This window comes from Passer montanus, unplaced genomic scaffold (assembly GCF_014805655.1).
Source record: "Passer montanus isolate IOZ18808 unplaced genomic scaffold, ASM1480565v1 scaffold27, whole genome shotgun sequence".
NCBI lineage: Eukaryota > Metazoa > Chordata > Aves > Passeriformes > Passeridae > Passer > Passer montanus.
In genome coordinates this window covers 2363273-2384316 of record NW_024367372.1, presented here as the reverse complement: position 1 = coordinate 2384316, position 21044 = coordinate 2363273, and the positions used below count along the sequence as shown (strand labels likewise).

Here is a 21044-nt window from a genome sequence, read left to right as displayed (position 1 = left end):
AATTGTGGATGATTCAGTGTGACAGTGGGGAGGGTGAGAAGAGGTGAACTGGGGGAAGAGCTTTCCACTGCCTTCCAAGGGGCAGGAGGTTCTTGGAAAGCTTTGCCAGTAACTGGAACCACTTCGTGCTTGCTACTGCCTGGTTCCATGAACACTCAGTTTTTTATTCTTGCCACCTTCCAAAATACACTCTCATTGATTTTAACCTACATAGCATAAGCAGTGGATATTTGGAGCACCTTCAAAGCCAGGACGTTGAGTGACTCTTCAGCAAGGTGACCTGTTTCTCTGGCCTGTGATTTGCAGACCTGCATTATGTTTCTGTCATCTTCAGTGGGCACAGACCAGAGGGCTGAGGCAAAACGGGCTCTGTGTTCTTACTGGGGACCAGCACTGAAGTGTGTCACATGCAGTGGGACTGATGGGCAGAGCTAAAAAAATCTGTAGTGCTCCTAACCCCACTGAGCTATAGAGGAAATCAGGACTTCTTGTTTCAAGTATTTTGCTGGATTGGACTGAAGCCTGTGGAAACAAGAGCCTGAGCATTAAATCAGTCCCTAGCTCTCCCAAAAGCATCTCTGTCACGTGAGCAGAATGAGCAGTGGATCCCTTTCTCATCTGAGAGGTGACTCATTCACCTTGTCCTCAGCTGCACACAGGCACTGTTTCTCCTCTGCTGCTGGGAGGGGTGGCAGCAATTTGAAATGATTAGTGAAAAGAAGAGTGTAGTGTTCTTAAGGGGAGTGGGCTTGCTTAGTGGCAGCAGAAAGAGGCTTTAGGGAAAGAGCTGTTTTGCTAAGCCTGTAGGTATTTAGGAATTTGCATTGCCTAATTAAAGCAAGGTCTGGCCTGACAAAAGCCTTTAGAAGGATCGGTTCCCAGGGCCCGGGTGGAAGAGAGGCAGAGGGAATGCAAGCTTTCAGGGAAGAGGTTTAACAAAACAATGTGAACAATTAGAGCTGCTTAGAAATGGGAGGAGGTGAGGGGCTGAGGATAAAGAGATCCAGGGAAGTGAATGGGAAACAGTCAGTTTAGTCTTTATGCTGTTGAATTTGCAGCTTTTGGGTGTATGTTGCCTCTAAGCAATAAATCATCAGTCTGTGAAATGTTGGAAGCAAGGAGCTTGGTTAATCCTGTAGCTTGGAGATGGATACGAATAAAAGTGTCCACAGTTCAGATAGTTAATGCTAAAAATAGCTATTAGCTCTCATGTCTAAAGCCTTAAGTGATCAGGAAGCCAGGTAGAGCCTTGAACTGAGTAGATTTCAAGACAGTCACAATCCCTATTCCCATCTGTTGCTACCTGAGTTGAGGTACTTGATGAGATAAGCTGCTTTGTGGTCTTCTGTTCTCAGCACATAGTTAAATCCTCAGGCTGATCTTAATTTTTTGTTTTTTCAAAGCTGCCACAGCCTGATGGGACTGGGTAATCCTGAATCTGGTGACTAACCTCTGAATAACTGCTGCAGGCCTGAGTTTCCAGGGGTGGAGGCTGCTTGCAGGGAAATGGGCATCATCACTTGCAGGAGTAGGACCAATTGCAGGAGCTTCTCCCGGGATCTGTGAAAACCTAGGTTTGCTCACCAGGTCAGCGTCCATGTCATTATTTCAGTCCTCTCAGCAGAGTGGACAACTTGAAAGTCTTGCTGATGTCCAGGGCTGAGGTCAGCAGGCAGCATGGATGGAGGCAGTGGGAGCTGTGCCCAGTTGTGAAGTGGTTTCCATGGTCTTTGGCTGCTTTCCCCATGAGATCATGGCAATAGCTATTTAGACACACAACACTGCCCTAGCCTTTAATTTAAGGGAGTGGTGTTATATCTGCTTTTTTGCCTGCACTAGAGTGGTGGTAACTGCAGCATGCTGAAGGTTTGACCATGTAATTGATACATTTGTGATCATCAGCCTGATTTCAAAGTCCCTGGGATCCGTGTATGGTCACAGCAGGTACAAAAGACCAGGGCCTAGATTAACCATGAACATAGGAAATAAATTGTGTGGCAAAGAATCAGAGAACTACTTTATGATTATTCCTACTAGGTCTGAATTCTCATTTTGGAGAGGAGTTAAAAAGCAGAGATATAAGGAATTAAACTTAAAATGTTGTAGCTAGATCATCTTTTTTTTTCCCCCCAAGGCCTCTGTTGTAAAAAACCTACTCTGCATTTTCTAGAGATGGACATTATTGTTATTAATAATGAATCAAAAACAGTTTGACTTAAAGGAAGCTGGATTTCTCATGCTTTTGTTATGACTTGCAGGAGTGAGCTTCAAAGCTGTGTGTGTTTCTGTGAGCAAAGAAATTTGCTGTTGCTGCCTGTCTCTCTCTCATGATTGTGTGAATCTTTGTGAAGATTCAGGCAAAGCACAGTGCTCAGTCCTGTCCTGACCACGGGGGACACCTTCAAGAGAAATCAGGCCCCTCTGTTTAGTGGGTGCTGTGTGCTTGTCTTGAAAGCTCTTCTTCCTGCTTGATGATGGAAAGCAGCTTTAACACAGTCTTTCTCCTTTGCCTTTCGTCACCCAGTGTGCATTTCTGGTTGTGGCCTTGTGTTCTGTGTGATTCACTTCTCCATAAATACACCCTTTGTATTGACACATCTCATTCTCTCTTTTGGTGCCTCTCCTTCAGATGATCAATAGTTCTGTATTAATTCAACAGGCCACATTTTTTCAGACTGTTAAGCAAATGGACTTCCCTTGTTCTGTGCTAAAACAGCCATCATTTTTCCTTTTGAGTGACTGCCCCAAAGACTGAAATCCAGGAGCAGAACACGTGTATGTCAGTGGTCTTCCTTGTATTACACCATCACTGGTAGCTCAGTATTTATCTGGCTGAATGCTTGTGCTGACCTCAATTCAGTTATCTAAAAGGATGGTTTTCGGGCTGCCTGCCTGAATTGATGAGCCAAGAAATATGTCTAAATGAATTGGCACCATCTGGGCAGCCTGGCACGGAGTGGAGAGAGGTGGTAACGAGCTGCCATCAGTTGGAGGAAGTCTCATGTCATTAAAATGACTGAGCAGTTCATTTTCATTGGTGTTCCTCCCTTCACTGCTGACTTGAGCAAGCGCCGAGTTTCTCTGCTCTTGCAAGAGCATCCATCTTACACTAAAACAGAGCAGACAGGAGGTGGCTTCAGGGTGCTTTGCATGTCTCAGGACACAGGCAAACATGCTGCTGTGGATGCTGCAGGTCCAGGTTGAGGTTGCTACCCAAAATGGATCCCAGCTGGTGAAGAGCAAAGCCCGCTGGCACAACTGCATGTGTAGCTGCTCCCTGGCCCACTTCTGTCACAGCCATCTGTTTTAGCTGCCTTCCCGTTGTGCTTCCCCCCTCCCCTTTTTCTACAATATTGTTGTGTTAGAGCTGGAGCTGGGAGAGGTGTCAGTTGTGCTGGCAAATTAGAAGGGACAGAAGCTTCTGACATGAGCAGGGCAGCAAATTCGTGTAGCTCTTTGTGCTGGTTTTGGCTGGGGTAGAGTTAATTTTCTTCCCAGTGGCTGGTATGGAGCTGTGTTTTGGATTTTTGCAGAACACTGAGTTGTTAACACAGAGATGTTTTTGTTATTGCTGAGCAGGGCTTACACAGAGCCAAGGCCTTTTCTGTTCTCTGTACTGCCCCACTGGTGAGGAGATTGGGGCTGCCTGGGAGGAGACACAGCCAGGACAGGTGACCCAAACTGACCACAGGGATATTCCAGACCATATCACATGCTCAGTATATAATACAGGGGGAAGAAGGAGGAAGTGGGAGGGAATGTTTGGAGTGATGCTGTTTGTCTTCCCAAGTCACTGTTACTTTTAATGGAGTCCTGGTTTCCTGGAGATGGCTGAACACCTGCCTGCCCATGGGAAGTGGTGAATGAGTTCCTTGTTTGGCTTTTCCTTCTGTGCATGGCTTTGTTTTCCTTACTAAACTCTCTATAACTCAACCCCTGAGTATTCTATCTTTTACCCTTGTGATTCTTTCCCTGATCCCACTGGTGGGGGAGCAAATGAGTGGCTGTGTAGAGCTCGGCTGCTGCCTAGGGTAAAACCACTACACTCTTCTGAAATCAGAGAAATTTTACTCTCTTTCAGGATCTGTCTGCTTTCAGCAACAGCCAGGAATGACGGTGACTGTGTCACTTGACAATGTTACTCAAAATGCAAATTAATATGAATGCTCAGTGGAAACATTAATTGCTCTTAAAATACTGAAGTTCCCGTTCATTGTGGAGGTTGGGAGAGGAAAGGAATGAAAATGTGCAGCTTTGTCACAGATGCTGTAACAGGCATTGCAGGTGGGGCCGCATGAGCTCTGTGTCATGGGGCACGAGGAGCCTTCTGCTGCTGTGCAGTGAGTGCAGTGCAGGGTCTTCCACCTGATGGCCCCAAATCTGTGCACTTTGGCCACCTGGTGCACTCTTTTTAGGTGTTCCTTGGCCTGCCCTGGGGTTTTGACTTTGTGTTAGCTTTTGTCAGAGGGGCAGTTAGGGTAATTTGCAAGTACCTACTAGGGGGCAGGGAAATTTGAGACAGCAGAGCTGGATCATCATTCTTTATAAATACTTTCTTTTCCTCCTTCAGCTTCAGTTATAATCCCAAAGTTCCTCATCAACAGAAGAGGACTGACCAAGTCTGACCTAATCCCGTGGCTGCCTTTTCCCTGTAGTAGAAAAGCTCCTGGCCAACAAAGGCTGAAGCTCCTGTGTTTGTACTCAGATGGGACACAGATCTTTGAGCAGTTTCTGGGAAGACTTCTGTCCTGCAGGATGGGTGTGAGCTCTCTTAGCTCTCTTCTGCCCCTCTGGACACAAAATTGCCTTGGAATAGATCACTGGCATCTTCTAGACTAGGGGGCCTTTGGGATCCCTTTGGGGCTGGGATGTGCTGGAGAAATGAGCTGTTAATGAGCTGCAGCTCCTTGCAAGACGCAAGCAGTGACAGCACCCGTCCTTGGGAAAGGTGCTGCTTGTGCAACAGTGGAGTGCAGGTGGTCTTTGCATTTCATCTGTAGGATAGTTGATCTCTTTAGGCACAAATTACCTCAGATGTCAGTGGCTCTTGCTAATGGCTTTGTGTCAAAGTGTTGATCTCCTTCCCCTGGCTCCCCCAGATAGCTGCCTCCTGGCCATCACCCTTGTGTACTGTACTGCAAGCCAGAGGGTAGTAATCCATGGTGTGCCCAAAGTTCCTGATGCTGGTGGAGCAGATCCTGCGTGGGTGGGGTGGGGTCTGCTGGGCAAGTTATAGCATGAAAAGAGGATGGTAGGTTTCTGCTAGGCTGTGTGACAGAAGCTCTCAGCCTAGGAGAAACCAAACCCTACACTGGAGGAGGGTTTGCTGACAACCTTGTGAATAGGTTTTTTTGTTATTTTTTCCCCCTCTCCCATGAGTGGTTTACCCATCAGTTACGAAACATATTGCTTGGCAATTCCAATTTATCATGGTGAGAACTGCTTCCTCCTTTGAACTTTCAGAGGCCGCCCACATAATAGGAACATGGTTTATCTTCCATGCACTCTAGGCAGGGAGGAAAGTAATACTTTCAACCTCTTTTGATCCTCAGTGAGAAGGGCTGTGTGGTTATCTTTGAAACACGAAGAAGATCTCTAGAAAAGGGCCTGTGGGCTGCATCTGTAAGGCAAAATTTTTGCCTGTGGATTGTCGGTGTATGAGCTTATTTATCTGGAATGATCCTAGAGCAAAAATATCTGAAGTAGTGGCCACTGGGTCTGTGTAGCTTTAGAAACAGCAGCATAAAATCAGGCTGCTTTTTAAATTTGAGTTATTTAATTCCCCTTCCTCTGCTGACTTCCCTTATGCTAACAACTGCTTTCTGTCATGTCCCTACTAAAGCAGGGAATGCAAAATTGCAGGGCTATTTAAGAGCTGCTTTACACAGAGCAGTGTGTGGCTTGAAAACCACAAGCTGAGCAGCAGCTGGCAGTAGAAGCCCAGCTATGGCTCTGGAGCTGGAGCCAGGGTGTCAAGACATGGCCAGCTACAGCTGCTATGAGCAGAGGCAAAAACAGCCTAACAAAGCTGGATCTTAACCTCAGCCCCTGACCTATCCTGGCGTTTCTATCACCTCTAGATGAAAGGACAAAAGCTACTTTATTTGCTTCTTTTGAACTATGAAAAAATGGTAGTATTAACTGTACCACAGGCAAACTGGGTGTATTCTTTTTGTTTATTGCATAAACAGCAGCAGCCCAAGGCACTGCCAAAACACAACCTTGTTTTGTGGGATACAAAACGAGGAGCAGTGGATCACTCCACTGAGTGGGTGCCAGTTGTTGCAGTGAAGCCCTGATCTTGCAGTGAGTGCTCACTGAACAGATAAATAATGTAAGCCTGACTCTCATAGAGGAAATTCTCCATGAGAAAAATTCTGGCCTACAACGACTGTGCAACTAATTTGGTTTACTACAAATAAGCTTTAGAGAGCAAGAGTTTACTGCTTCTTTATGAAAGTGTAAGGAGATGGTTTTACTATTTTTCCTAAGTTTGTAATGCTTTGGGAATTTCCTGTTGTGGAATGTGTGTCACTTACAGTGGGAGTGGTAAACAGTTCAAAAAATCCCTAGCCTGGACACATCCAAGGACATGGTGGGACAAAAAAGGTCTAAAGTCTTCCCAATTAAGGTGAGGAAAAAAGATTTTCACCTGAATTGCAGGTGAGTTGAAGACAGATTTGTGGTTAGTGTTTTTTAGTCTGTCCTGCCAAAAATCTTCCACTTTGTGTGTATAGTAAGGCAAGAAAGGGACAAATGCCAGTATCTGGGAAATACAGCTATGGAAGACAATGAAAGGAGGTGGAGTTAGTATCTTGCAATAGAATGCAAAGAAGGAAAAAAGGGTGAAACAAAGAAAAGCCTGAACATATTATTATGTATAATTTGCTGTTGTTATAGCTGTGGTGTAACAGGTTCATGGTCTCATCTGGCCCTGCTGTTTTTCCTCTCTTGCTGTGCAGTTGAACCTGGTAAATAAGTATTTTCTGTCTAAAGTATTTGCTTATCCTCTTCCTAGAAACGAATACTTACCGCACCCCTCTCTATGGGCAGCCCTCCTGGTGGGGGGAAGATGATGCAAATAGCAAGGAAGAGAGAAGGCAAGAGGAACATTACTCAGGTAATGGAGGGGACGTGGGGTGGGAGAAGATAGGGGACACAAAATTTTGGAACACTTTTGATATTTACTGTTTGAAGCCATCCTATTTCAAGACTTGTAATTACTACTTCTTTTCTGTGCTTGTATCTGCTCGTTCCTGTGTGTAGGTTGCTGCTGCTGAAACTGGAATAAGGGGGAATTAAAATGTTTTCCCTAAAATATTTGGCCATTAGAAACAGCAGTTATGGAGTAAATCAACTCTAAGTTTGTTTTAGAGTTAGTTGTGTAGCTGTATCTGTTTCTCACCTCATCATCCTTGGGAACCATTTGGTCTTAACACTCCTGTTGTTGTCAATCTGTGTATATGGAAGAGGCATCTTGTTTTCACTTGTGCAGTAAACCTGATGTTTCCATCAACCATGTGCTCTACTGCATAAAGTGTTTTATTTCAATGCACACACAGTGTATCTATTCTCTAGCAGAGGGGGGTTGTGATTAGTAGCCCTTCCAAGAAGTTGAAACAAGTGAATTAAGTAGTAATGAAAAAATGTTATTTATAGTTTTTTTTTCCACTTTTGTAGAGAGATCAAAAGAGATAACCCAACATGAAGAGGAGCTGAATGGGAACATTTCTACTTATAGAGATGCCCAAGAACAATCTGTGTTTGCTTTCCGGAGAGAGCCAAGTTATTTTGAGATTCCAACTAAAGAATTTCAGCAGCCATCAAAATCTCCAGAAACACAAGTCCATGAGATCCCAACAAAAGATGTTGATGCTGTGGTAGCCCCTGTGGTACAGAGTCATGCCTCTTTCACCATTGAATTTGATGATGGTACCCCTGGTAAAATAAAGATAAAAGACCATGTAACAAAATTTTCACTCAGACAGAGAAGACCCTACAGTAAGGACCCAGCTCATACAGAAGTGATGTCAGCAGAGAGCAAAGTGGCCGACTGGCTTGTCCAGAATGACCCAAGCCTGATGAGAAGGCAGTCTGCAGGAGATGATGTTTACAGTACCAAGAGTGACTTGCCAGTTCATGTAAGGACGCTTAAAGGTGAGTGAATGTCTTGTCATGTGGACATAGCTCTCTGTTGGCCATGCAGAATACAGCCTTTCATAATAAAATATGAAAACCCTTCTCCTATCAAGGAGAACTGGACTTAATTATTTCTGCTCCAGATTTGCAAGATGACGAATATTCCTTTAATGACTGTTGATATTTTGAATGCAGCTAGCATGCTCTTCACCTGGCCCTGAAGTCATGTGTGATGTTGGCTTGGGAACACTAATATGACTCTTCTACATCTATAATGCCAGCTCAGCAGTAATTGGTTGAAAAAAAGATTTTGAAGTGTCTAAAATAATTTCCATATGGTCAGGCAGGCTGATAAACACAGATATTTCAGTGAATTTGGTTCTCTTTGCTTCTCCTAGCTGATAGAATGGCTTTTCTTTCTGACTGACCAGAGGAGTCTAAGCATGATCATCCTGCTGCCTTAAGTGTGATCATCTGGTAACGACCAGAGCAAGTTGGTTGGATGACAGAAATTGCTGACAGAGACAATACCAGTAGAGTTGAGATACACATGATCCCTAGTAGAGGAAATTGTTGTGCTTGTAGGAAAGGGTTTCTTCTAACCGAAAGCTTTTCTGAAATCCTGCTCTGTTCAAAAACATCAGATTTAGTCAACTTGTGTCTTGTTAAGTGTGTCACTTGTGAGGAATTCTTTGGGGATTTTCAAAGGTCTGAAGTGAAGTTTGGAGCCCAGTTCCTAGAGCATCTGGTGGGACTTACATGATTCTGATGCAACTTGGAATATGTTCTGCAAGATTTATGGCTGCTTGGGTGTCTCTCTTGGGCCATCCACTGATCAGCTCAGAGGAGATCAGTGATTCCTCTATTCTCCATGCCTCGCCTCTGGAAAAGCTGTTGTTTTGAACTGCAGCTTGAGCTGACAAAGTCAAATAGAAGATTACCAGACCTACTTGTGCTTGAAGTCCTACTTAAATAAGAGCTATACCTTGTTTTCTCTTAAGGAATATTTGCTTTGATCTTCTTGAAAAAGCCCCTGCCTAAAACAAAACCTGTCATAATATGAAGTTTTACATATTACACCTCCAAATTGCTGGTTTGGGTACATATTTTTGAGAACCCTGTAGGATCATAAAGGTCTTATATTCAGCTGTAGGGTTTCGCATGGCATGGAAATTGAACTATTGGAAATTGTTGGTCATTGCTTGGTTCTAGTCCTTCCCAATAAGGGACAGCGTTGAGGTGCCCTGTTTAGTTGTTTACGATCTTATTTTCAGTGTACTGTGACTGTGTGATGAAAGGGTTTGTGCTGGGATTTTTTATGTTATTGTCATGTTGGATTTTGTTGGCTTACAGGAGAACATTGTCAGGGATAGAAATGTACTTCAGTGGTTTTACTCTTTTCTCTTGGAGAAAACTAGAGAGTTGGGCAGTTGTTGCTGTTGTGATGCACAGGAGCACTAGAGACTGGCTGCATTTGCCTCTCTACAGTCCATAAGGCATGGAAAGAAGCTGAGGTAATTCAGGGCGTAATTTGCATATCAAGAAATCAACGCTGGACATTTGATTAAAACATAGAGTGTTGATGGCCTGAGGAGTTGATCTGCCTCTGCTTTGGCAGGTGTCATTTATCTACGATAGCTGTGCAACGTGTTCTTCTGGCAGGGCTAATGTTGAAGATGTCTTGGAGGCTGCTGGTGGCTGCCTACCAGGTTTGGGTCTCCAGGATCAGAAATGCTCTCCACTGGGGCTATCTGAGTAACATTTGTTCACTTCCAGCAACAATGTAAATGTGGTGTGTAAAGCCCAGTATCAAGACTACAGGGTGTTCAGGTCTTAGCAGCTTGAGGGGGATGTGCATGATGTTCTTCTGGGGCATCTGTGAGCATGGTGCATGTTTTCCTTGTGTCCTCACCGTTTTGCATTCATCAGAGCTCTTAGTTAAGACCTTTAATTTAAGAACTTTCCCTTCCAAGGGTGAAGCTTATCAGCCCTCAGGGCACAATGCAAAGTTTGCTGACTTTCTTCTTGAGTGTATTAGCAAACTCTTCATAGAATTGACTCCTGGGTTGAATGGACCTTGCATTAAATTGTAATCTTTCACAGTTAACTTGATGTAATAAATGGTCTTCACCCATGAGTCGGGAGAACTTGCCAAGTTGGTTTGAGCAGTTTTCCTTCAAACACGTGGTGTTTTAGCCAGTATATCTTGCTACATATTACAGTCTAGAGCGCAGAGACCTCTTTCCCCGTTCTCCCGATGACAGGTTCCTGGTCGTTGACTGAATCGTGTTGTGTGCCTTCACACCTGTTTCCTTCTCCAAAAAAAGGTTTGTTTTTTGTTTTACTTTTAACTTTTTGTTTTAATTTTGACTTTTTGTTTTACTTCAACTTACTTTGAGTGTCCTGAGCTAAGGTGCTGAGAGGCAGGCAGGCACTGATACATAGAGACAGTTGTAAAGATGGTTGTTGCTAACTTATGTTATGAAAATATTTATAAACTTAGTTTAAGCTTAGTGAACTCTTAATAATGATTTAACCTTTGCTTGGCTGGTGATAGGATGGTGTAACTCATGGGGGTGTCATGGTGTGATTCTTAAATCTCCAGGAAGAGTAAAGAATCCTTCAAATCCACTTTTCTGTTAGCCTCTGGTTTATTTTCCCTTGTAGAGGTGGGTGACATGGGTGCTCAGAGATGCATGTGCTTGTAATGCAGTGATCTGATCTTTCATCATGGGGATTTGGTTTCATGGTATGCAGTGTGAGGGTTTTATTTCCTGATCCTGCAGAGATATTTCTGCTCTGTAAAAGAGAAAACCTAGTGAGGTGGTCTTGGACTACAGTAATTGGATAGAATGGCAAAATAATCTCATGGTTTTTATTTGAATTGAAAAAGTAAAGAAACAAAACATTAGGTATGTAAACCAATCACCATCAGAATCAGAAAAAATCGGAAATCCATGAGGCTGAAGGTACTTCTTGAATTCTTTTAAAATGAATAATTAACTTGGTAGCCAACCAGTGGTGAAAAGTGGGGTCAGGAGAGAGCTGCCTTCTCTTTATTTCTTGTGATGGGGTGTAGTCCTGGTACCACACAGATGTCTTTGGAGTTTTTTAATCTTACAGAATGCTTTTCTTGTAACTGAAATTACAAATTTCAGCTGGGAGGTAATGGCAGGCCCGCAACAACTGAGAGTACGAAGGTCAAATCTGCATGCCTTGTTTCCAGGCAACAGGCACGAGGACGGGACGCAGAGCGACACCGAAGACCCCAAGGCGGAGAAGGAGCCGACGACGCCGGGCGGGGAACGCCCGGCAGAGCAGACGAGGCTGCAGCGGCAGATGAGGCGTGACCCCCACGAGATGCTGCACAACAAGCAGGCCTTCGTCATCGAGTTCTTCGAGGACACGCCGCGGAAGAAGCGCTCCCAGTCCTTCACGCACAGCGCTCACTCATCCCAGAGCGACACGGATCCGGGGCTGAAGAGCAAGGTTGAAAAGCGCAAGAACGCGTTGCCGGCGGAGAAGCCGGGAAATTCAGTGCCGCCATCCCACCTTGCAGCCCAGGCGGGCAAAACCACCAACAACTCCTGCGGGACCCAAAGAACGAGCTCCTTCAAGAGGGACAAGACAGAGGATCGGACCAACTCTTCGTCCTCCTCTACTCCCAGAGCCAAAAGTTATGGGAGCGTTGGGAGGAAGTCGAAAATGGCTCAGGATTTTATGGCTGAGTACTTGCGTGAGACTGCTCAGTCTGGGAAGCCAAACACCGAGAAACCAGCCCCTGTGCCCATGCCGGTAGCTCCACGTGTGGTTATATCCTCAGAACCAGAGCCTGCCTCTGCTCCACCTCCTGAGGTGAAGTCTGCCCAGAGCAGGAGGAATGATGAGGAGGACAGCGTAAGCGAGACAGGCACGTACACCATTGAGACAGAGTCGCAGGACAAAGAAGTGGAGGAAGCGCGGAAAATGATAGATCAGGTAAATGCTGCTTTTCTGTGCTGGGCCAGTGAGCTGAGGGCTGAAGGCTTGGAGGGCCTAAATTGACTGTTGCCATGAAGGGATGCAATTGGGTGCAGCAGGGATTATAGTTTGGGGTGGAAAATGATCCTGGGTGATGTGTGCTAAGGACAGGCCCCAACAAACTGTGATGCTTGTCTTTAAAAAATCGCATCAAAACAACAAAATTACAAACAAACAAAAAACCGCAGAGTAAAAGAAGCAAAATAAGCCCATGGCAAAGAGCTGCTTGCTTAAAAAATTGGAATTTGGAAGCAGAAGGGAAAGAGAGGGTTTGCCATCTGTTTAGAGGAAAGGCAACACCTGAATAAAGATCAGGCTGATCCTGCTGACAGCTGTGGCTGGGAGCAGCTCTGCTCTCTAGGACTGCTCCCAAGGCTCTGCCTTGGCATTGCATCACCTCCTGCCCGCTGCTGTGAAGATGGGAGCTGCAGCCCAGCACTGATGCATCATCCCATGGTAGGCCACAGGAAATGCCAAGGGCTGGTGGTTACAAGCCTTAGTGGCAGATGTTTCTGTATTTGGCTATGCCTGATTAGAAAGGCAGTGCTTGCTGTCAGGGCAAGCGGCAGCTGGCTGAGATAGCAAAGGGTGTGATCTAGGGCAGAGGCAATCCCAGATCTGTACTTACTTGGATTTTGCAGCGTGAATGATTGCATAAAAACTAAACTCCAGAGATGAAGGAGGTTTAAGAAGAACCCACCCAACTAACCAACCGCAGGGCAAACAAAAGTTTGGCTGATTTTCAGTTTAACTCTCATCTGCGGTCTATTATGAAAACAAAACTGGCAAGTTATTATGAAGATTTAGTGAAATGTAGTCAGGAGGATGGCAAGGTTTAAAGGAAGCCTTAATTAAACCTGGCTTTAGAGCTTTGTATACAGTGTTTATGAGCCTGGATCTAGCTTCTCTTTTGTTTTTGGTTACATTGGTTCCTTACATCTTGTGTGAAATGTGATCGGAAGCTTTCAGGGCATTGTATTTAGGTTCAGGGCAAGGTCCTAGTCCTGACAATGGATGACTAATAGTTCTGGTGGAGAAATAGGAGGGAAAATGCCACAAAAGTACAAATATTTTTGGGGAGTAGTCTTGGCAGCCATGTGACTCTGGCAGACAAACTGGCCAGCTTCTGGCCCAACTGTGCCATAGCCTTGGTGCAGTGCGACCTGCCACTTGTGAAACAGCTGATAACTGAACCTCAGTGCTTCTGTCCAGGAAGAACAAAAATGAATTCTGGCCTTACTTACGTTCTGAGGTGTTTCTGTTCTTTATTCCTCCACCATTGCAAGCACATTTTTTCAACAGCAGTGAGTGGAGATCTTTATGGCCGTCTCTGCATAGCCAAGGCACCCTCTGTGGTGTATCTTCCTCTGAACTTCTTGCAGTCAAGTGAGAGGAACAAGCCCTTCTGAGGCATGAGTCTTGGTCACCCCCCCCCATTAGGAGGCCTGTTTATCTTCTGGGGCAATCTGTGCAACGAGCTCAAAACACTCACCCATCTCAGAGGTTCATCCTGTCCCAGTTCCTTGTGGCAGTGCAGGGCTGCTTTGTTCAGCCCACTTGCAGCTGCAGTCTATGAAAAGCACTGAGGATGGAGCTTTCCCATTTTCTCTGTCTTAAATCTTCATGAATGAGCTGGTAAATAGCTTTCCCAACACTCATCCTAAATTTCTCTGGGCTGAAAAGGGACTCCTTTTCAGTGAAAGTTACTGCTGTTAAAGGCAACACCCCTGAATAATGAGGGAGAGAGGAAAGGTGGGTGTGAGTGAAATTCTATGATTATGTATATTTAAAGCTGCTACAGTGGAGTACAGAAGAAAATAATTTACATGGTTTTCATGGAAGCATTGGCAAGTGTTTCTGGCCCCTTGGCATCATAGTTTGTGTGTGACTAATGTTTCACAGATTTTCACAGATTTTGGCTGTGAATGTTTTTCTGTTTCCTTGCATTTTAATATTCCCATGCAAACATCTTTTCAGGTTTTTGGTGTTCTTGAATCGCCTGAATTTTCCAGAATCTCTTCAACCTTTAGACCAATAATTAAAGGTGAAAAAGATGACTCTGGTTCTCAGCATCTAATCAGTGAAAATGGCACTAGTCAGAAGTCACCCTTGCTCCAGGCATTTTCCTCAAAAGCTGTGAATGGGTCTCAGGCTGAAGCACAGGTACGGGCAGTCCAGGTGGATTTCCTGGGATGGTGGAGGTGTAGATGGGTTTTCTGTCTGGATGTGAATGTGATATGTAGCTTGATTTCCATTTTGAACAGACTGAGTGATGTCAGTATGAGAGGAGAGATTTTGTGGCTAGGATTTTGTTTACAAACCCTCTTTCTCACCTCATCTTCCCCACCTTGTTGTAGATGTCTGCAGCATCTCAAGGGAGTCAGAAGTGGGTGTCGAGGTGGGCGAGCCTTGCGGACAGTTACTCTGACTCTGGATCTGTCTCTGGGCAGGGTGATGGAGCTGCAGGTAAGTCTCATCTGACACTGTGGTTTGAGGGTATCTGAATCTAAACCAGGATGATAGGAAAAGCAGAAATTAAGGTCATCTCTGCATCTGGGTGTAGCTTATTTTCTGTTTTAGCTGCATTAGCTGGAGATGGGAAGCATGGAGTGAATTGTTCCCAGGGGACTGAAGACAGAGAGAGCCTCTGGTTTGCATTTTGGAGTGATTCAAGGGGTTCTTAAATGTTAGGTTTGACATGACTAAGGGGAACCTGGGAAGGAGAAAGCTTGTAAGGGCTTTGGGTGTTAACCAGCCCCAAGCTGTGATTCCTTGGACTGTCTTATGATGCCAAATGAGAAACCCGTTTGCATAGCCTTAGAGTTAGTTCATTACGTGCATGTTTTTTGTGTGATTCTCCTGTGTCTAGCTGTGCCGAGAATTTAGGCTGTTCTGGGATTTGCTGTTGAGTGGCAGTTGTAAAGGGTGGAGATCAGCATAGAAAACTAGATATAGTGGGGGAGAAATGATGGAGTCTGATATACTCCAGCTTCCTAACTTGGAAGATGCCTTACAGACCCTGTGGTCCTCTTAGTGTGTGAGAAAAGGTGAAAAGCACTTTGTTGGCTTTTGCAAATGTTTTCAAATTTTTAGTTGGGATTACTTGTCATACCTTGTTGCCATCGACAGCTACAGATAGATCCGCTAAAGATCAGAAGGAATCTTTGTTTCAGAGATCATTGCTACTGTTTTCACACCATGTAGGATACCTAACTCCTGGAGTGCTTGTAATATTACCATAGCCAAATAACCAGTTATCCTGGTATTTAAAGGTGTTATCAGATATGGAGGCCTGGCCAGAAGCATGGGAGAAACAGGAACACTCTTTCTGTGGAGTGTTAGTGTCGCTGCTGATAAGCCCACACATGTGGGGGCAGCGAGCTCTAATTCAGAGTCTCTTGATTATTACTACAGGGTCTTTCTCCTGGGACTTTGCTCTGGGATATGGGTGTAGGAGAACTTGTACTGTGAAAAGCACAATCTATTTAGTCAAATGGGCAATGTTGTTTAGAATGGCACTTAAAACACTGCATCAGTGATGTCTGATGGCTTTTCATCTCATTCCTGTGGCCTGATTGATGCTAGATGCCAGCAACGTCATTATACTCCACAGTGCTTGTAGTGAGAGGTATATTATGGGAGAATGAATCTGACTTACTACCTTGAGAAGGGAAGGTGTTGAGCAGTGTGATTCAGCAAAGGAATTAAGTTTAATGGCTGTATTGATAAACCCAAGGGAGCAGGCACCAACCAGGCCTGCTGATGTTCATATTACATAAAACCTTAGTTCTAAGCAAAACTTGTGAGTGCTTTGTGGACTTGCACTTTGCAAGATCAATCTCTTCCTAAACAAATAAATAAATAAGTGGCACAATTTTACAGTAATTGATTCTTTTCCTCTTAACTCTCTTCAGAAAGTGGGGTACCGCCAAAACCCGGGGAACCAGAAAACTCTGTTCCCTCGAGAACAAGGCGCCTTCTTCCCCAGCTCCCACCAAGTGATAAATCAGACAGCCCCACTCCCACAGTCCTGGTATGCCAGGAGTCCTATTCGGAGGTTACCAAGAGAACCATCGTGAAGGACCACTGTGTGGAAGCCTATGGAGATTCCAGCAGCCGCCTCTTCATCCAGGAAGACTTGGATCCAGATAGCCTCAGCGATGCCAGCAGATCTGATGATGGCTTCAGCACGGAAAAAGGCAAGAAATATAAAGAGAACAGCAAAATGCTAGAGCAGATGAGGGAAGACAATAGATCAGAGAGCCGGCAGCCAGGAGCCACCCGGATCTCTCACGTGAGAGCTGTGAGTGAGCCAGTTTCTACTTCATTCTACATTGGTGACGACAGCAATGATGCAGAGGTTCCCTCCAAGCTCTCTCTGAGTGTGTCCCACACTCGAGCAGACAAGGACAGCAAGGATCCGGAGTTTTCTTTCAAGTGTGCTGGCACACCAGTTTCTGGAAAGCCACCGGTCAAAGATGTCAGTGCTTATATAAACACGGCTGGAAAAGTTGTCATTTCCCTTCATCAGAGTCTTCCTCAAGATCAAGAAAATGTGTCAGGAAAGGAAACGGCATCTTTTGTTAGACAAGAAAGTTTTACCAAAGATAAATCAAGCAGTGGTGTTCCACAGAATAAACTCCCACATATTTCAAGTCACCCTCTGCTTAAAGATTTAGAGGCTGTTCGGTCAACTCGTATGGACTTTAGTCAGGACACTCATCTTCTGCTTAAGGACACTGAAACTGCCTTGGCAGCACTGGAAGCCAAATTGCTTGGTCAAAGCCAACAGCTGGAGCCATCAGAAACTGCTGGTCAGCTGGAGGACTCTTTGTCAGGGGACTCAGATGTAGACACGGCCAGCACAGTCAGCTTGGTGAGTGGCAAAAACGTCCCAGCGAGTGCCCCGAAACGCAAAGCGGTTGTGAGCTTGCAGAAGGAGAAGTCTTCCTCCACACCATCCATCCAGGACCAGTGTGGGCAGCCCAGCGCTCGGGACAGGCTGACGGAGAAGCGGAAAACACAAGCACCAGAGGCACCCAACCCCAACCGAGCAGAGGCTGCCAAGCGCTTCCAGATGAAGCGGAGCGCTGGGACTCGAGGGTCACTTGACTTCACAGATGACGAGAGAAGTTCAAACTCGCCCTACCTGCCAGTCCCAGATGCGGTTGTGTCTGACCACGAGCACTCGGTAACCCGGCCTGTTCCCAGGAGGAAACCTTTCACTCAGACCACCAAGGAGGACCAGAGCAAAACGACCTCGAACGTGCAGAAAATCCAGCAGGTTCTCACCCGGTCCAACAGTTTATCCACCCCACGGCCCACAAGGGCCTCAAAGCTGCGCCGTGCCCGCCTGGGGGATACTTCGGACAACGAATGCGTGGATGCTGACAAAACAGCCTCCAACTCGGATGCCACTGCTCAGGGCACCAAGCAGCCCACAGAGACAAAGAAGCTCTCCCGGCTGGACATCCTGGCCATGCCCAGGAAACGGGCAGGTTCCTTTACAGTGCCCAGTGACTCGGAGACAGCGCAGTCGAGGACGGGGTTTTCGGGCCGCAGCGCCGAGTCCTATCGCAAGACGGGCGTTTCGGAGGTGAGAGCTGCAGCCAGGAAAACAGCAGCTGCTGCCTCTGCCAAGCAGCCTTTCAGCAGGACTCGTTCAAGCAGTGTCAAGTATTCCTCCTCATCATCCTGTAAGTGCTCCTGCTTTATGTTTCTCCCCTCTTTCCCTGTTTCTGACTTACAGGCAGCACATGGTTGCCAAGGATTAGTGTCACAGTAGTAGAGGTGCTGCCTTGGTGAGTACAAAAGTCTGTGTTAATGAGCAGCACAGATGTTGAGGTTTCATATGGATTTGGAGACAGCTGAGCACTCTCATACTCAGTGAGATGGTATTGTGGTTATGTCTGTGAGGATACTACAAATAGCTACTTTTTTTTTTCCTCCAGTGGTTTGTTTTTTGAACAACCAGTTGCCATTTGACAGTTAGCCATATTTTTGTTTAAAAAAATAGAATTTAAGGCCTTTCTAGTGCTACAAGAAATTCTGATATGTTTTACTTGTAAGATTCAAAGTTTTCTCCCAAAGAGCTTATAACGATGTTGGTGACAGCTGATGTCCAAGGTGGCAGGTTTGAAGGCATTTGAAACTGAAGAACAAAAAATACATGTCCCTGTGTTGTGAAAGCTGTTCCCTTGTTGTTCCTGAAAATATAAATACAGAGCTAGACACTGCATGTTGATTACCCCAAGAGATTGACACTTCTGTGTATTTTCACTGACTTTTGCCACAGCTAAGGCAAGTTCACAGTTGGGGTTCCCATGAGGCAGAGGTGTGGGGACTACATTGCCCTGTAGTTGAGCACTCAATAGACCCTTGAAATATCAGCATTTATCATATTGAAATCAGCCTTCAGGGAACAATTCAGACTTTAGGATGGTAATTGGTAATGGAAGATTGTTCCTGAAACCTTTGGTCTAAGTTCAGGTCTATGCCTGTTGTCCTTGACCTGCCACAGATGTGGCAAAGCAGATGTGTTTGCTTGGGATTTTAGGAATGATTAGTAGCCAAAAGGACAAGAAGAATCTCTTTGGCTGGATTTGTCAGTCCTCTTGAGAAGAATGCTATTTTCAGCAGTTTCATGATTTTGTAAGGGGTCTTGGAGTTCTGGATGTGTCCTTTAAGATATTTTCATACAGCTGAGTATTTATCTCTCTTGCAGTATTCATTTCTATTGCATGCTAAAAATGTTATTTGCTGCTTGTTTTGATTTGGATTGTTTTAGTACATTCAGCTTCACCTTTAATTTTAGTGATTTTTTTCTTACACACTTGTATATGCATGTAAATCAGAATGTGATTAAGCTAAAAGAATATGTACAGTCTCTTCTCTTGCCTTTTTTTAAGATGATGCTATTATTAACTTCTTGTTAATGCTGATGAACAAATTTAAAGCAAGATAATGTGGTCAGTTTTCCAAACAGGAGGTGCTTTTTGCACTTCTGCCTTTGGACCACAGGCTTCAAATCATTCAGAGAAAAATGATAAGTGTTGGCCAGTTCTTTATTTAAATGAATTGGTTTTTGATTTCCACCTCTGTAGCAGCATGCTAACACCTTTCCTTGTCCATAGTTGCAGCAGATGATGCTAATCCCTCCTCTGAATTAGTCACTCTTAAAATACTAACCTCCTAATTCTTTGATAGGATTGTGAACCCTGTGCAAGCTCTAAGTACACGCTGGTGTATTTCGAGCTTCATTGTGCTTGCTGTTGTGTGATCCATGCTCCTGCACTAATGCTGTTGTAGACATAGTAAAAAAGCAGCTAGAACTCCCTTCCTGCAGCAAGAGTGACATGTTGTTAAACTGGACTATTGCACTGTGCCATCAAGACTTTTTTAGCATGATACAACAGCCCTTGAAAGCTTTGAATGTCAAGCCTAGGGGATAGGGAGGCAGATGTGGCTGATTTATTCCAGGAGTTCTTAGTGTTTATCTAACCACAGGAGTTCCCAACTTTCCCAATGGGAGAAAGTTAATCTCACTAGTGGAAGAACATCATGAAGTGTCTGCCCATGAGACAAGAAATGCCAGTACATTGTTGGGCCATCTGAAGTAGCTTTCTCTGAAAGTCACAGATAACATCAGAATAATCCAAGTTACCAGTTCTGAGAGCTAAAGGCCTGTCTCCCATGCTCCTCTGTGTACACAATTTGTTTACTCAGGGTAATTTAAATTATACTGAGGGAGCTGATTCTGATTTCCCTTGGTCCACAGAGATGAAAAATGAGTCTCATAATTTCAAAATTGCTGTTCAGTGTCAGGGTGACCTCTTGATTCTAAAACTGCATTTAAAAAAAGAGATACAACTCTATGAATTGAATATGAGCAAATTTATTTTTATTTTACATACATATATATATATATATATAAAAACATCCTAAGCCAATACATTGTTATAGCTATGGATGACATAGCAATGTCTAGGAATACTTCTTTTACTATACAATAATTATCTATAGTTTTTACCTGCATCTTACACGCCAAATTAGTTGGTTTTGTTCATATGGTGTGTGATGCTGACTTAATTTATAGGTAGTGTTTCAGTGTTAGGATTGTCTTGGTAACACAGTGAAGTTTTTCTGTGTTGTAATTCTAAATTACTCATCTGGTTCTGTGTTTAGTGGGTCTTCATTCTCCAGGGGTGGACAGAAGGGAATGAAGGGAATACTGTACCTATAGAGAGTATAGTGAGGCAGCAAACATTGGGAGCCCAGTTTTCAAACAAGGACACCTTGACATTTCCCATGCAAGGAAGACCTGGGTGTCTGGAGATCTGCAGAACAAGTTGGGATAAGTGAGCAGCTTCCACTTGGCTCCAGGGCTTGGAGCCAGTCCTGACTGTGAACACTTCCTTGTAGAGTGTCATTAATGGGGAATTGTGAGGCAGGAGGTGAACACGGGGTGTGGACTCTTGCAAATAACACCAAGCACCACAGTCTACTCTTCACTCAAAAACCCCTCCTTCTGCTTGTACTTGAAGCTAATTAGAAAGGTATCTCTAGGCTTGAAAATTGGGCTCTCTTTAGAAAAGGACTTCTGTGGGACTATGAGGAGTCTGAAATGTGTGCTACTTATACACAGAGCTTCTGTGCATGGAAAGCCAAGTCTGTGGTAGTAATTTACTACAGTGGAGGCGTTAACACAGTCATTATGATTTTCCATTGGAATTTTCCACTCCAAATTTGTACAGTGAATGGGAGCCATAGAGGGGCTCAACTTTGAAATAAGCTCAGAGAATGTGGTGTTTTAATTTAAGATCTGCACAGAAACTCTCCTTTCCTTGTGCTCTTGGGCTAGTTTTGTGTTACCTTTCAGCCTTTTG

At 44.6% G+C, this 21044-nt stretch overlaps 1 protein-coding gene across 8 annotated transcripts in view; it reads left to right on the top strand.

The window, feature by feature from the left end:
* CEP170B (centrosomal protein 170B) overlaps positions 1-21044 on the top strand; it is a 57875-nt gene that overhangs the window by 21681 nt on the left and 15150 nt on the right. For 5 of the 8 annotated variants that reach the window (XM_039712645.1, XM_039712644.1, XM_039712642.1 and 2 more), the window contains exons 7-13: positions 7019-7120; positions 7681-8157; positions 10404-10466; positions 11366-12117; positions 14137-14322; positions 14517-14625; positions 16074-17855. In XM_039712645.1, coding sequence (XP_039568579.1) covers positions 7019-7120; positions 7681-8157; positions 10404-10466; positions 11366-12117; positions 14137-14322; positions 14517-14625; positions 16074-17855 — 3471 coding nt within the window. The remainder of the gene's footprint in view (positions 1-7018; positions 7121-7680; positions 8158-10403; positions 10467-11365; positions 12118-14136; positions 14323-14516; positions 14626-16073; positions 17856-21044) is intronic. The other 3 variants (XM_039712647.1, XM_039712646.1, XM_039712643.1) reach the window with 1 other exon arrangement.